We start from the raw sequence: 14,299 nt of genomic DNA on the forward strand, positions 1-14,299 counted from the left end.
GCTGTGAGGTCACTGCTGGACTCACACACTCACATACACACACACACACACACACACACGCATACTTACACTGACACACGGAACCATATAGACTCATACTGACAGAGTCAATGCTACACACCCCCAGCTTTCTCTCAGAAACCCATAGAAGCAGACACACACAATAGGCATCTTTATTCGAGGACATCAAACCCAGTGAAGGGTCCCAAAACAATAAAGTAAAATAATAACTAAAACAAGAAAGACTTAAGGAATTAAAGAGTTGCCGGATTCTTTATTCTGGCAGCTGCAGGGAGCCTGACAGGAGAAGTTTCCTCAGACAATCTCCACATTTCTAAGTTACATTTGGTATTTTATGGGTTGTGTACAAGACAAGACTTGGTCAAGGATGCAAACACAGCAAGTTTTGTTAAACAACAGAATGCAGAGCCTTAGAGATGAGAGAGCTGTATCTGAAATGTTAGAAAGTACTGTACTGTTGAGATTACAAAGTGTAATCTTGGAGACTCTGCAGCCCCTGCAGGATCAGGGTTCCCCTCACTGCTCAACCCAGATTCCTGTGTTTCTCCTCCAGGTGTCGCTGTGTACTCCACTGTGCGGGGCAGTTTCTACAGCTGGATTGTGGGTAACACTGTGACTCGCCCTGTCAGCAGGTCAATTAGCAGCTACAGACTTTTATAGGGGTCACTTATTACTCTAAGCTTATTGATATGAATGAGACAGACACCAGAAATGAGAAGAGAAGATACACCAATCAGCCATAACATTATGAGCACTGACAGGTGAAGTGAATAACACTGATAATCTCGTTATCATGGCACCTGTCAGTGGGTGGGATATATTAGACAGCAAGTGAACATTTTGTCCTCAAAGTTGATGTGTCATGGGTGGCCAAGGCTCATTGATGCACGTGGGGAGCGAAGGCTGGCCTGTGTGGTCCGGTCCAACAGACAAGCTACTGTAGCTCAAATTGCTGAAAAAGTGAATGCTGGTTCTGATAGAAAGGTGTCAGAACACACAGTGCATCGCAGTTTGTTGCGTATGGGGCTGCGTAGCCGCAGACCAGTCAGGGTGCCCATGCCGACCCCTGTCCACTGCTGAAAGCGCCTACAATGGGCACGTGAGCATCAGAACTGGACCACGGAGCAATGGAAGAAGGTGGCCTGGTCTGATGAATCACGAGTTCAAGGTGTTGACTTGGCCTCCAAATTCCCCAGATCTCAATCCAATCGAGCATCTGTGGGATGTGCTGGACAAACAAGTCCGATCCATGGAGGCCCCACCTCGCAACTTACAGGACTTAAAGGATCTGCTGCTAACGTCTTGGTGCCAGATACCACAGCACACCTTCAGAGGTCTAGTGGAGTCCATGCCTCGATGGGTCAGGGCTGTTTTGGTGGCAAAAGGGGGACCTACACAATATTAGGCAGGTGGTCATAATGTTATGGCTGATCGGTGTGTGGAAGAACAATCATTTTCAATCAGGTTGGAGCGTTAGTTGCAATGCCTTTAATACACGCAGCGTGGAGAGGAACAGTGAATCAAGAAGATCCCAAAGTCACGCTGCCTTCATTTTAACAGTCAGAGCTTTTATACACAGAAATCAAAGATCTGGTTACAATCAGAAAGTCATTACTAGGTTATCTAAAAAGTTAGCTAAGCAGAATATCATCATTATACAGAGTTCACAGATCAACATATGGATTAGGGAGCAGGCACTTCAATCATACTGTTTGACATTGCCTCCAACATTCTCATCGTAAATAACAAACAGAGATCAAACTACCTTCTGGCCTGACCTTATCTTTCTTAAGATTACAAGAGAGAAAAACAGGTATTAGTATAATTTCTAACTTTCCTTCCACAGGTGTATATCTCAACCCAAAAGCTGGGTGGAAAGGTTATGTCCCTGAGGACACCAGAGGTGAACCCAAGGGCAAGCTCACCAACAGAGGAAGCAAGGCTAACAATGCAAAAGGGATATCTGAGAGACAAGGTTCAAAGACAGTCGAGGGGTCAATAGATAGGGCAAACAGGCAATCCAAAGGCCCACAGGAAAGTAAATAACCAGAGGTAATGCTTAGAAATACTTCAATGAATAAGACAAGACTTAGGGGTTTAAATGCAGGGCAGAGTGGAGTCTGGTGGGAAGAGGTAGAACCAATGAGTGCAGAGGGTTATTGGGACAAGTGCACATGGTATGCTGGAATGTTAATTGGATGATTGCATGGTTAGTATTCAGGTGAAGATGACCTCTGGTGGTGAATAGGTAGGCTTAAAGAGATATTTAACAGATTCATATATTTCTGGAGTGACTAGCACAGTTTCATAACCAGGAATTCATGAAAATTATACATATCTGTACACATTTAATTACAAATCAATGAAAAAAACTATTTAAAATGTGGAATGTGTTCCATTGGGACAAATGCATAATTGATGGAAAATAATACAATGCAAAAATGAACAATAACTAAAAACAAAAACGTCCAGGAACTGTTCTCTCTCAGCACTGGGAGAGACGGGGAGTCGTTAGGGGTGGACAGGACATCAGTCACGGGAGACCAGTTCTATGTTGGTTTCTTCTTCCTCTGTTGGGACCAATCAAAGTGCATTATAATCAGGAAGTGACTGGTGTTTATTAATATAAGTAGTGGCATTAATATTAATATATTATTGTATTATATACAATTATAAATTTGTATGTCATGATATAGTTTCCTTTGGGATCAATTTTTTTTGTTTGTTTTTTATACAAAAACACTGACTGTTCTGTCACTGCAGTGTCCAGCCTGTAGGACAGTCCTGCTCCACACTGACCGCTCTGTTCTGTCACTGCAGTGTCCGGCCTGTAGGACAGTCCTGCTCCACACTGACCGCTCTGTTCTGTCACTGCAGTGTCCGGCCTGTAGGACAGTCCTGCTCCACACTGACCACTCTGCTCTGTTACTCACCTGTCTGTCTGCTGCTCCTCCTCTTGGTGTAAACCACGGCTACAGCGACCAGAGGGACAAAGAGAGCGATGAAGAACACAGTGAGTCTCACCGCCAGCTCCACTAATGACAGTGCTGAACCCTGAGGATCTGAAACAAAGGCAGGATGTTCAAGTTATCTTACCTTTCATTGCTTTAGGTTATATTATTGAGAACTCTAGAGGGGCAGGTGGATATTAGAGGGACTGTAGTGTGATTAGGTATAGTGTGAGGTCCATGTTTAATATAGGAATGGAAATGCATATGATGCTCCTCATTTCTGTATCCAAACTATTCAGTGTCCAGATCATGGTATGTAAGGACTTGATGAGCGTCTTGTTGACACAGTAACTTCAGTCCTGCTCTCACCAGGGACGGACTAAAAAACTGCCCTGTACTTTGATCCACTTTGCAGTCTGGGAGGGGGTGGGGGGTTGATGAGTGCTGGCAATGTACGTTCTGTGGGGGGGGGAGGCGAATTGTGGTCATGGGGGAGGACTGGTGCTACAGGCCCAGTAATATCCATTGACTGGTTCTGCCTGAAGATATTTAAAAAATATCACACACACACACAATACTTTGCCTGGTCATGCAATGGTCCAGGCCTGGGTCTCTGTCTCTCTCTTCCTCGTTTTCTCATTTTCGCTCTCTCTGTCCCTCTCTCTTTCTCTCTGACCGTACAAGGTACTGTTACCTGTTACCACAATGGTAATGTCCTGCTCCACCCTCTCCAGCCCCTCTCTGACCACGCTGCACCAGATCCTCTCAGAGCTCTGCAGCTCAGGGACCAGCAGCCGGGAGATAAACTTGTTGTTCATTTGCTCAGTAGTGCCCCCCTGCAGGCTGTGTCCTGTACTGTCCCTCCAGACAAGTGTGTTGCTGATATTTCCATAAATCCGCCCACAGGTGAGGGTGCAGGTCAGGGTGATGTTGGAGCCCCTCTTTACCTCCCCGGTGTGGTCTGAACTCACTGAAAGACACAGGAATATATGATACTTAATGTTGACTAGGAGGGGCTGCCCTCTGGACCACAGAAATCATAAACCGGTCTGAGTTGGACTGGGATGAGTTATTTAAGCTGTTATGGGAAGCATTCCCCTCTTTGGCAGGTTACTCTTGTGCTTGTTTTTCTCTCTTGTTGCAGTTAACACACATCAACACACAGAGATGTAAACAGGGATTAAGAATTGACTCAATTGACTTAAGATTCACTCCCCTTGGAAATGTTCACATCGTGTTGTTTCTCTTGGATATATCACTACTAATTAAGTCCTGTGATGACTCCACAGACTTCTCTCATTATCTCCCAATCTCCATTTCCTTTCATCCTAATCTATAAACAATGACACATATAACCAATTTACCCCATATTGTGTTCAGATAATAAACCTCATGGGTCTCCTCATTGAAGCAGCACAAATAGACGCCACTGTCCTGGGCCTGGACACTGCGTATCAACAGTGAGGAGCTGACTGTCATCTCCAGCCTCTCAGGGTTCACCTCCATCGCTGTAGTGATCTGTCCGTCCTCTGACAGTGTGTACAGGGTCTCATAATTAATGGTATCTGCTTTATTGACGAGCCACTGCAGTATCTCTCCTGGTCCCAGATGCACAGACTCCAGGCAGGGCAGCTGTAGGAAATCTCCCAGTCTGATGTACACCTCCCGGATGAAGTCTGTGAAAGAGGGAGCACAGAGGATCCCCCACCCCAAACACTCTTGGATTATTTTTAGATATTAATAATTATTAACGTTCAAGGTCAGTGATCATCCAAAAAAACCTAATAAAGAAAGAAATGCACTAGAATAATAGAAAAGGACTGGATGTAGATGGAAAATACAGGAAGAAGAAGTAGAAGAAGAAGAAGAAGAAGAAGAAGAAGAAGAAGAAGAAGAAGAAGAAGAAGAAGAAGAAGAAAATGAAGCCCAAGAAGAAGGAACTCAGATCTACCTGAGAGTTTTGTGGTATAGTTTCCACAGGTCTCAACCCTGCCTCCCTCTGCCAGCGCACAGACCCAGAGTCTGTAGTGGTCTGATCTCTGCAAACTCACTGAGAGGTGACTGCGATTTGCGAGGGTCTTGATTTCGTATCTGTCTCGCCTGTCCTTCAGTGGGGCGCCACTCTCGTCCCTCCAGGTCAGAGTCAATCCCTGTGGGGCCTCAGAGCAGCTTCCAGCGCCCCCCCCACAGTCCAGCCCACAGCGCAGAGTGATTCTGTCTCCGCTCTTCAGATTCTCGGATGGACTGGCAGTGACTGGGAAACAGATGCAGTGCATGCAAAACGTTTGTTTAAGAACTTGAAGGAAACAGAATATAGTGTGTGAGATTAATTAAAACTAATTAGCTACTCATAGTGTTTCAGGTCTCAGTCTTGAGAGGGCTGTACAGACTGCAGGTCAGACAGAGAGAAGGTCTGAGTGTCACCATGTGTGTCTGTCCCTTCTCATCTGGAGAGTTTTCTCTGGGCTGAACTCGGTATAGTTTAATGACAATTATTATTAAATAAAGTGTTTAAATACTACAAAATAACCTGTATATGTGTGTGTATATAAAGAATGAAGTATGAAGTATGTATGCAGCTCGGACACTGCAGTGTGTCATTAACAATTGACACACCGACCCTTTCAATTAATGGTTAACCATCAGGTCGCTGCACACTTACTGGAGAGCAGGAAGAGAGTAACAGTTAATCCAGATGTATAATACTTTCCATTGACATACTGATGACAGTTGTACTGTCCAGTGTCCCGTGTCCTGAGTCTGTCTATGTGCAGAGAGCTGTTAGACCCCAGTCTCAGTCTGCCAGCTCTGTCTGGATCTGTGTCTGTGATCATCCCACCACGGCTCAGTTCTACAGTTGTCTCGGATCTGTGATTAAACACCCAGGATATATAGGAGTTGTGATATTCTGTCAGTCCGTCACAAGGCACTGTCACTGAGGCACCCAGAGTGGAGTACAGGAATACAGCTGGGGAGAGAAAGCACAGGAGAACATCACACACACACACACACACACACACAGACACACACACACACACACACACACACAGTACAGACACACACACACACACACACACACACAGACACAGACTTCCTCTAACTTCCTGTTTAGGTCACTTCTCTCTCTCTCTCTCTCTCTCTCTCTCTCTCTCTCTCTCTCTCTCTTCCCTTGCACTCTTTTTTCTAACCCACCTCCTCCTTTTCTCTGCAACCAACATTCATGTCCTATAACATGTCTCAATACAACAAGAGCACAGCAAATTACAGTTAAAGTATACTGTAGAAGAAATAACAGTATATATGTGATTGATGACCAATGTATTAACAATTAATTATTAATCTCCTATTGTATATATGGAGAGAGAAAGAGAGGGATAGACAGCTCTAACAACTGTCAAATGGATCATAACACACCATCTGATTAGCCCTGTTATTACACAGTTATTGAAACTCTAATAATGCCCTATTCATGTTTCCAGTTACATTACAGATCAAGAATAAACACAGTTTATATTTGCTGGTCGAAACTATTAATGGGCTGATGGCCAGTGTCTGACCCTCTGACATCACTGTGTAGATGTACATCCTATAACTTCAACAATAGTCAGCAGGTTTATAGATCAGCCATAATCATGACAGAACCCTATAAGACTAACCTGTAGATCAGTACAAACAAAGATGATGTGAAAGTGAGGAGGGAAATAGATGCTCCCTTACCTTCCACTCCCAACCTCTGAGCCCATTCAGAGAGACAGGAGAGAGAGATGAGGAGAGGAAAGAGAGGAGACCTCATTTCAGGGACACACCTTCAGCAACCAGCAGAACTGCTGCTGCTCAGCGTGAGCCAGAGAGAGGAAATGATGAAGAGGATAGAAGATAGGAAAGGGTACTCTATAAAACAATTATTTTTAAAATGAGGAAGTGGCAGAGCTGCCTGTGGGTCTTTCCTCTGTTGCCACATAGTTTTATTAAACAAGACACACACTCACATGGGATGAGACAAGGGGATAGTGTAGGACAGATGGTTTAAAACAGAGGAGTAAGAGTCCCGCCCCCTATAACACTTGAAATAGGTGTATATAGGGTGTATATAGTCAATTATTTTGTGTCAGGGTCCAAATTTCTTGGTCAAGGTATAGTCAAGGTCCAGACATCCAGACACACACACACACACACACACACACACACACACACACAATTCTGTGAATTAGTAATATACCCTGTTGCTTATATTTAGTACATTCATTTGACAAAGTACACAAATAAAATGTTTAAATAAATGTATATATTAGTATTAAAATGGTTTCAGACCACTTACATTTTAATTTGTTAAAGATTATTGTAGTCTTATAGATAAACATAATACAAACAATCAAGCATTTTGTGTATTTGTGTAAGTATCTACCCTTTCCCTTTGTCCCACTGTGAATTGCACAAAATTAGTGTTGAAAAATCAGGGCAAAAGATTTCGAAGTCAAAAAACAGCTCAAAATCTCCATGAAATCAGGCAGATTTGGAATCAAGCATATATTTGCTTCACAACCACATATCAGCAGCGAAAAATCCCATATCAACCGACATTATATATGCGAACTAGACGCGGTTTCTGGTGCTGGTCAATCACAGATCTGTGTCGGTGGGTCTGTGTGATTGAAACGGGTAAGGAGCTCAGCTCTCGGTGTGTGCTGCTAGCTAGCTGTTTCCACCGCTGACGTAGGAGTTTCTAGGTGAACACAAGCTATGGCACCATGCCCCCCCGGTCGTGTGTGTGCACTTTTATATTTTAGAGGCAAGGTTGACAATGTCCACACGACAAACGATGCACATTTTAGCTGCTTATTTATAGAAATCAGGAAAACCGAATACCTGTTTTTGTTTTGTTTTCTTGACGCTCTTGCCCCAGTCCAGAATGTGTACAGAGACGCCGAACAGGGAATCTGTGAGCAACCAACTCACTAACTTACTAAAGGGAACACTAGCTCTATATAGGACATCAATATTAATACGTAACATCATAGTGCAACATTGCTGTAATCTTTTATTTATTTTTTTAAACCACTTGCTGCTCCTGGTGTGTGTCCAAGATTCAAGCTGAGCCTGTGCGGGAAGAGGGATTGTGAGACTCCTCACCATAATTAAATGGGGGTGGAGTATGCGACATAACAATTAGGAGGGATTTTAAAGATGTGGTAAAATTGGAAAAAGGGGACAAAAAGACAAATTGGCATATACAAATTTGATGCATCAAATGGATACAGGACCACAAAAAGGCCACAATAAATAAAAGCCATTCAACCCATCATGCTTGTTTGGTGTCCATTAATAACTGAGTGATCCAAGGATCCTATCCAGTCTGTTTTTGAATGTTCCCAAATTGTCTCTTCAGCCACATCGCTGGGGAGTTTGTTCAGATTGTGACGCCTCTCTGTGTGAAGAAGTGTCTCCTGTTTTCTGTCTTGAATGCCTTGAAGCCCAATTTACATTTGTGTCCCCGGGTGCGAGTGTCCCTGCTGATCTGGAAAAGCTCCTCTGGTTTGATGTGGTCGATGCCTTTCATGATTTTGAAGACTTGGATCAAGTCCCCACGTAGTCTCCTCTGTTCCAGGGTGAAAAGGTTCAGGTCCTCAGTCTCTCAGTAGGACATTCCCTTCAGACCTGGAATAAGTCTGGTTGCTCTCCTCTGAACTGCCTCTAGAGCAGCGATATCTTTCTTGAAGTGTGGAGCCCAGAACTGCACACAGTATCCAGATGAGCTCTAACTAGTGCATTGTACAGTATGAACATCACTGCCCTTGTTCTCAATTCTACACTTTTGACAATATACCCTAGCACTCTGTTTGCCTTTTTTATTGCTTCCCCACATTGTTTGGATGGAGAAAGTGAGGAGTCCACATAGACTCCTAGGTCTTTCTCATGTGTTACCTCATCTAGTTCTGTTCCTCCCATTGTGTCATTATAGTGGACATTTCTGTTACCTGCATGTAATACCTTGCACTTGTCCACATTGAATTTCATCTGCCAGGTGTCGGCCCACAACTGAATATTATCCAAGTTCCTTTGAATAGCCTGTGCTGCCGAGATTGTATCTGCTGAGCCGCCTATTTTAGTATCATCTGCAAATTTGACAAGTTTGCTAACTATCCCAGAGTCCAGATCATTAATATAGATTAGAAAAAGCAAAGGCCCTAGTACTGATCCCTGTGGATCTCCACTAACAACCTCACTCCAGTTAGAAGCAACTCCTCTAATCGACACCCTCTGTTTCCTAGACATCAACCAGTTCATAATCCATCTACTTACATTACCCTGAATGCCTACAGCTTCCAATCTGAGGATCAGTCTTTGGTGTGGAACCTTATCAAAAGCTTTTTGGAAATCTAAGAATATCATATCATATGGTTTCACATGATCTACAGCTGCAGTTGCATGTTCAGAGAACTCTAATAGATTAGTAAGACATGATCTGCCTCATCTAAACCCATGTTGACTGTCTCCAAGAATACGGTTTTCATTAAGATGCTCCTCTATTTTCTGTCTAATCATTTTTTTCCGACATTTCAGAGGTGATGCAGGTGAGACTGATTGGTCTGTAATTTCCTGGCTCAGTTTTGTCCTCTTTCTTGTGGATTGGTATGACATTTGTTGTCTTCCAGTCAGTTGGCACATCCCCTGTTCTAAGTGTCATTTGGAATATTTCAGTTAGCGGCGTATAAATAATTTCCCTCATTTCTTTAAGTACTGTTGGAAATATCCCATCTGGCCCAGGTGATTTGTTTGTTTTTAATTCTGCTAGTCCCTTCAGTACCTCCTCCTCATTTATCCTGATCTCTCTTAGGATTTGACTGGACTGATTGTTATGGACTGAGTGGCATGTTATCTGTCTTTTCTTTTGTAAAAACCTCTGTGAAATATTCATTTAGAACATTTACACATCTTGTTCATTTTCTAAGATACATCAATTTTTGCCCTTTATCTGTTTCACTTCCTCCTTTATTGACCTCCTGCTGTTGTAATATTGAAAAAAGCTCTTTGCATTAGTTTTATCTACAAGAGCTATGTTTCTTTCTGTTTTCCTCTTCGCTTTCCTGATTCCTTTCTTAAGATCTCTTTGCAGTTCTATATATTCTTTGTATTTTGTTTCATTTCCATCCCTTTTGTATGTGCTATATAACATTTTCTTTCTCTTTATATTTTTTGCATACTTCTGTTAAACCATTTGGGCCAATGTTTTTTGGTCCTCAATTTGCTAAGTTTTGGTATAAATTTCTCCTGAGCCTCTAGTAGTATATTCTTGAAATATAACCATCCATGTTTGACTGAGTCTGTATCCAGTGTGGCCTACTTTACAAGCAAGAGAGTATGTCTGATCTTTACCACAGATTAGTCAACATCTCTCAGGCCCAAAAGAGTCCCCTCAAAAATTCCTGTTCAGTGCGATTGAGCTGAAAGAGAAACTGAAGGAGTAAATCTGCATTCAGATGTTGAGGACCAGTGGGGGTGTCGGACTCGGAAGTTGAAGTCCTGCAGGGTGAGATACCACAGAGTGATATGATGGTTAGAGTCCTTCATGTGGTGCAGACACTGCAGGGGGCATGGTTCGTTTCCAAAGTCGTCCCATTTGATGGCGAGACACTTTTTTTCGAGAGTGCTATATTTACACTCCTGAGGTATATTTCTGAGGTAGATTATCAGATGTTCCTGGCTCTGGGAAAGCACCGCGCACACTCCAGCCTCCGAGGCATTGGTCTGTAAGACAGAGGAGAGAGAGAAGTCAGGGCATTTTTGGAAAGGTTTTTGGCAAGGGTGGTCCTTAATAGCCTGGAAAGCTGCCTGAAACTGCTCCGTCCACTGGAACGTATCTGGAGCACCTTTTTGTGTTAGTTCGGTCAGGGGGAGAAGCCAGGTTTGCAAAGTCCGGTAAAAAACTGATAATAGCCCACAAAACCCAAAATTTGCCCAACTTCCTTCTTGGACTGAGGAGGTGGTTACCTTGTCAACTACTGGCTGTACCTGCCCCCCCAGATACTTGGTCTCCCTCCTCCCAACCACACACTTGCCCGGATTTGCCGTGAGCCCTGGCTGCTGAAGGAACCGGAGCACAGTGGCGACATGTATGACATGGCTATCCCAGTCCTTACTGAACATTACAACATCGTCCAAGTATGCAGATGCATGCCACTGATGAAGACTGGGCACCCAGGAACACAAACCGCCTGTGGAACCAATAATTTTTGTTTACCCTTAATGACAAATCCTTTTGAATGTGAAACTGGGGATACGAGTGAGCCCTCTGTGCATCTACTATGTGACCATCAATGACTGCATATAAATGTCCCAGGGCATCATCTCATGACTGGTCAAGAGTGAAATCAGAAACCCGGGAGAGAGGAGTGTGGGTCTAGATTGGAGGTGCCTGTTTTCTTGTTAGAAGAAGGAGAGGGCTATGGGCTACCGGAACCCTCCCTTGGGTCCAACTGAGTATTATCAGCTGCTACTGGACAGGAATCCGAGGGAAGGCTGCCTCCGTCTCCCTTGTTGCCTGCAGCCACCAGTGGTGATCGATCCCCGCAGCCATTTCCCAAGTGTGCCGCTGCCAAATCAATCATTGAGAGCCAGTATGCCAGCATCGACCATGCCATCTCCTTCATCAGATCCTTTGGCCATGATGCTTGGCTGGCAAAGGCTGACAGTTCCAATGCTTTAAAAGTGTTGCCCCTGGCTCCCGACTTGTGGCAACTTTTCAGCATCCGCTGGCGGCACCAATTTAATTTTTCCATCCGCCTCACTTTCGACACTCTTTGCTGGATCCTCCTTAACAACCAACACAATCCCTTCTGTTTTGCACCTTCTCGACGACTTCCTTTTGATCAACCCTTCTCCCCTGTTCACTCCCTCACCACCCTGGTCTTCTCTGCCCTTGGTGTGCCCCTCAGCACCGAGAAAACCATCGGACCAGCCACGCGATTCTCATTCCTTCAAACACTTATATTTCTATGGTGAATTTTCCAGGTTGCACTTGCAGTAAAGTATATGTTATATATCAGGGCTGGCAAGGTAAGTACCATGGGAGTTTCCGTAGTTCTAAAGCTAAGGATGATGGGTATCACAGTTTGTTGTTAGTTAAGCACTTCCTGGAAAAAATGTGTTATGCAGACTTCCACATTAAATAAATGCACTCATTGAGTTTACATTATTTCTCCATGTCCATTTCTATATTTTGATGTAAGCCCAAATAAAGAGAAGCATCAAGATACAACAAAGAAACTGGTGACAAGGATGGGATTGAGAGAAACCCTCGTCAGTGACCTGACAGTGAGTAGTGGGAAGCCCCTATGTGCCGGTGATGGCAGAGCAGCACGAGGATGCTCTGTAATGACAGAAGGGGGTAGTGTAGCGATCTCTAGCATTGGTAAGGGGCCTGGTCCTTTTAAGATCGCTGCAGTATAGATATATAGATATAGATATATATATATATTGAATGCAAAATATATATATATATATATCTTCTGTGGAAGGGACAGGAATAAATGCGGCTCTATGCTTTCAAAAAAAGCTGCTACTGCTGCCTCTCAGGATTGCAGTCCCGGTTCCGGGCCACAGCTCATTCGGGGTCAATAATCGTCATGCATTCACCTGGCTTTGGTGTCCAGTGAGAGTCAGCTCTGACTCTCACAACATGTACAGATGTATTTTAACTGTAATTTAGTTGGACTGCCCCTGTTCGCTGCCTGGTGTTACACAGGCTGCTGCTCCATAATTTATTAAGTGCTATTATATTGAGCACTTTCACACTTTATTTTTCATCAGTTTTGAATGTTCTTGCAGTTTATATAAATATACCTTATTTACTTCTAATCTTTCTAATCTTCTCAATTACTATCTTTTTACTGTTTTAACCTTTTAGTGTTTTGCCTTTTTTACTATTGTATTATTAAACACTGGAAACAATAGTAAAGGAAGAATGATAAATAGAACCTACACGTGTTCATATTCAAGGGAACCACTGATTTTGATTCCTTTGTGTTTGGAGTTTCTCTGACACATGTTTTCCTGCCCAGCAGTGGAGAAGGATCAAACTGCACAAGTCCTTGGCTTGTCCTGCCCCTTTTTGTGTTTTTCTTTTATTTTCTACTTTGCACAATAGCCAGCGGTGCGCTCTCTAATATGGTTTAAACTTTTATGGCATGCTTTTACATTTTGTCTCTTGAAATAAAAATGAACGGCCCCTGTCTGGGGAACCTGTGTGAACCATATTGAGCGGTCTCTGTGTCCCGGTCTTGCTGCCTGCTGAACAGGTGGCATAGTCGGCCTACAATAGACCCACCGGTGACACGGGCATACAAATAACAATACAAAATAAAATGGGGGGGGGGATAAAAAAAACAGATTTAAAGCAAAAACTCAATTTTCAAAGCTTTGTGTTTTAAAGTGGTGTGAGTGAACAAGTAATAACTGCAGTGCTTTAAAAAGTGTGGCCATTTGTTTATGATGCAAAACCTGTAGTGAATATTGAACAGAAGGAAATGTAAGTGTTTACTATTTGATAAATAGAGGTGTAAGATACTGGTCTGTGTGCTCTTAGTTAATTATCATATTTTACATTTGTTTATATGTTTATTAATGGTTACACCAGTAGCAGATATTTGTTAAAAGTAGTAGACATTGGCATGAAATAGGTCGGTTATGTATGTATTAGTGGATTTGTTTATTTCTCTACTTGTTTGCATGACTCAGTACTGAAATAGATCTCTAAGCAAAGCAGGAAGCATGTGACAGAGAGGCAGCCCGGGAGAATGCAAATCCACCCTCACCACAGATATCGCCTCACAAACCGGATCAATGAGCAGTAGTGTATTATTTGTAAAGAGATGTTGTTAATCTGACTGAAGGAAAGAAGTGGCGAGGGAGAGGAGGGCTGAGAGATAGAGAGATAGAGAGATAGATAGAGAGAGGATCTGTCACAAGGCACAGTCTAATATTGTGTAGATCCCAAACCGCCCTGACCCGTTGAGGCATGGACTCCACTAGACCTCTGAAAGTGTGCTGTGGTATCTGTCACCAGGACGTTAGCAGCAGATCCTTTAAGTCCTGTAAGTAGCGAGGTGGGGCCTCCATGGATCAGACTTGTTTGTCCAGCACATCCCACAGATGCTCGATTGGATTGAGATCTGGGGAATTTGAACTCATGATTCATCAGATCAGGCCACCTTCTTCCATTGCTCCATTGTCCAGTTCTGATGCTCACGCGCCCATTGTAGGTGCTTTCGGCAGTGGACAGGGGTCAGCATGGGCACCCTGACTGGTCTGCGGCTACGCAGCCCCATACG

At 43.4% G+C, this 14,299-nt stretch overlaps 1 protein-coding gene across 1 annotated transcript; it reads right to left on the reverse strand.

Annotated features, from left to right (window-relative positions):
- Nucleotides 1-1,493: 1,493 nt before the first annotated feature.
- On the reverse strand, nucleotides 1,494-6,823 carry LOC136771959 (uncharacterized). The gene is made up of 7 exons (XM_066724550.1): nucleotides 6,690-6,823; nucleotides 5,635-5,940; nucleotides 4,924-5,226; nucleotides 4,337-4,648; nucleotides 3,667-3,942; nucleotides 2,955-3,083; nucleotides 1,494-2,591 (listed from the first exon to the last, which is right to left on the reverse strand). The coding sequence occupies exons 1-7, from the start codon at nucleotides 6,763-6,765 to the stop codon at nucleotides 2,551-2,553; spliced, it is 1,443 nt and encodes a 480-aa protein (XP_066580647.1). The 5' UTR covers nucleotides 6,766-6,823; the 3' UTR covers nucleotides 1,494-2,550.
- Between the last annotated feature and the right edge of the window lie 7,476 nt (nucleotides 6,824-14,299).

The sequence above is a fragment of the Amia ocellicauda genome, chromosome 15 (genome assembly GCF_036373705.1).
Source record: "Amia ocellicauda isolate fAmiCal2 chromosome 15, fAmiCal2.hap1, whole genome shotgun sequence".
NCBI classification, from domain to species: Eukaryota; Metazoa; Chordata; class Actinopteri; order Amiiformes; family Amiidae; genus Amia; species Amia ocellicauda.

What these genes read in the sequence shown, in the direction of transcription:
- LOC136771959 (XM_066724550.1), bottom strand. Translation starts at nt 6,765, where the DNA reads ATGAGGTCTCCTCTCTTTCCTCTCCTCATCTCTCTCTCCTGTCTCTCT. An exon ending in TCAGAGGTTGGGAGTGGAAG is followed by an intron (nt 5,941 to 6,689) that starts GTAAGGGAGCAT and finishes TTCTCTCCCCAG; the next exon opens with CTGTATTCCTGTACTCCACT. An exon ending in CATTACCATTGTGGTAACAG is followed by an intron (nt 3,084 to 3,666) that starts GTAACAGTACCT and finishes CCTTTGTTTCAG; the next exon opens with ATCCTCAGGGTTCAGCACTG.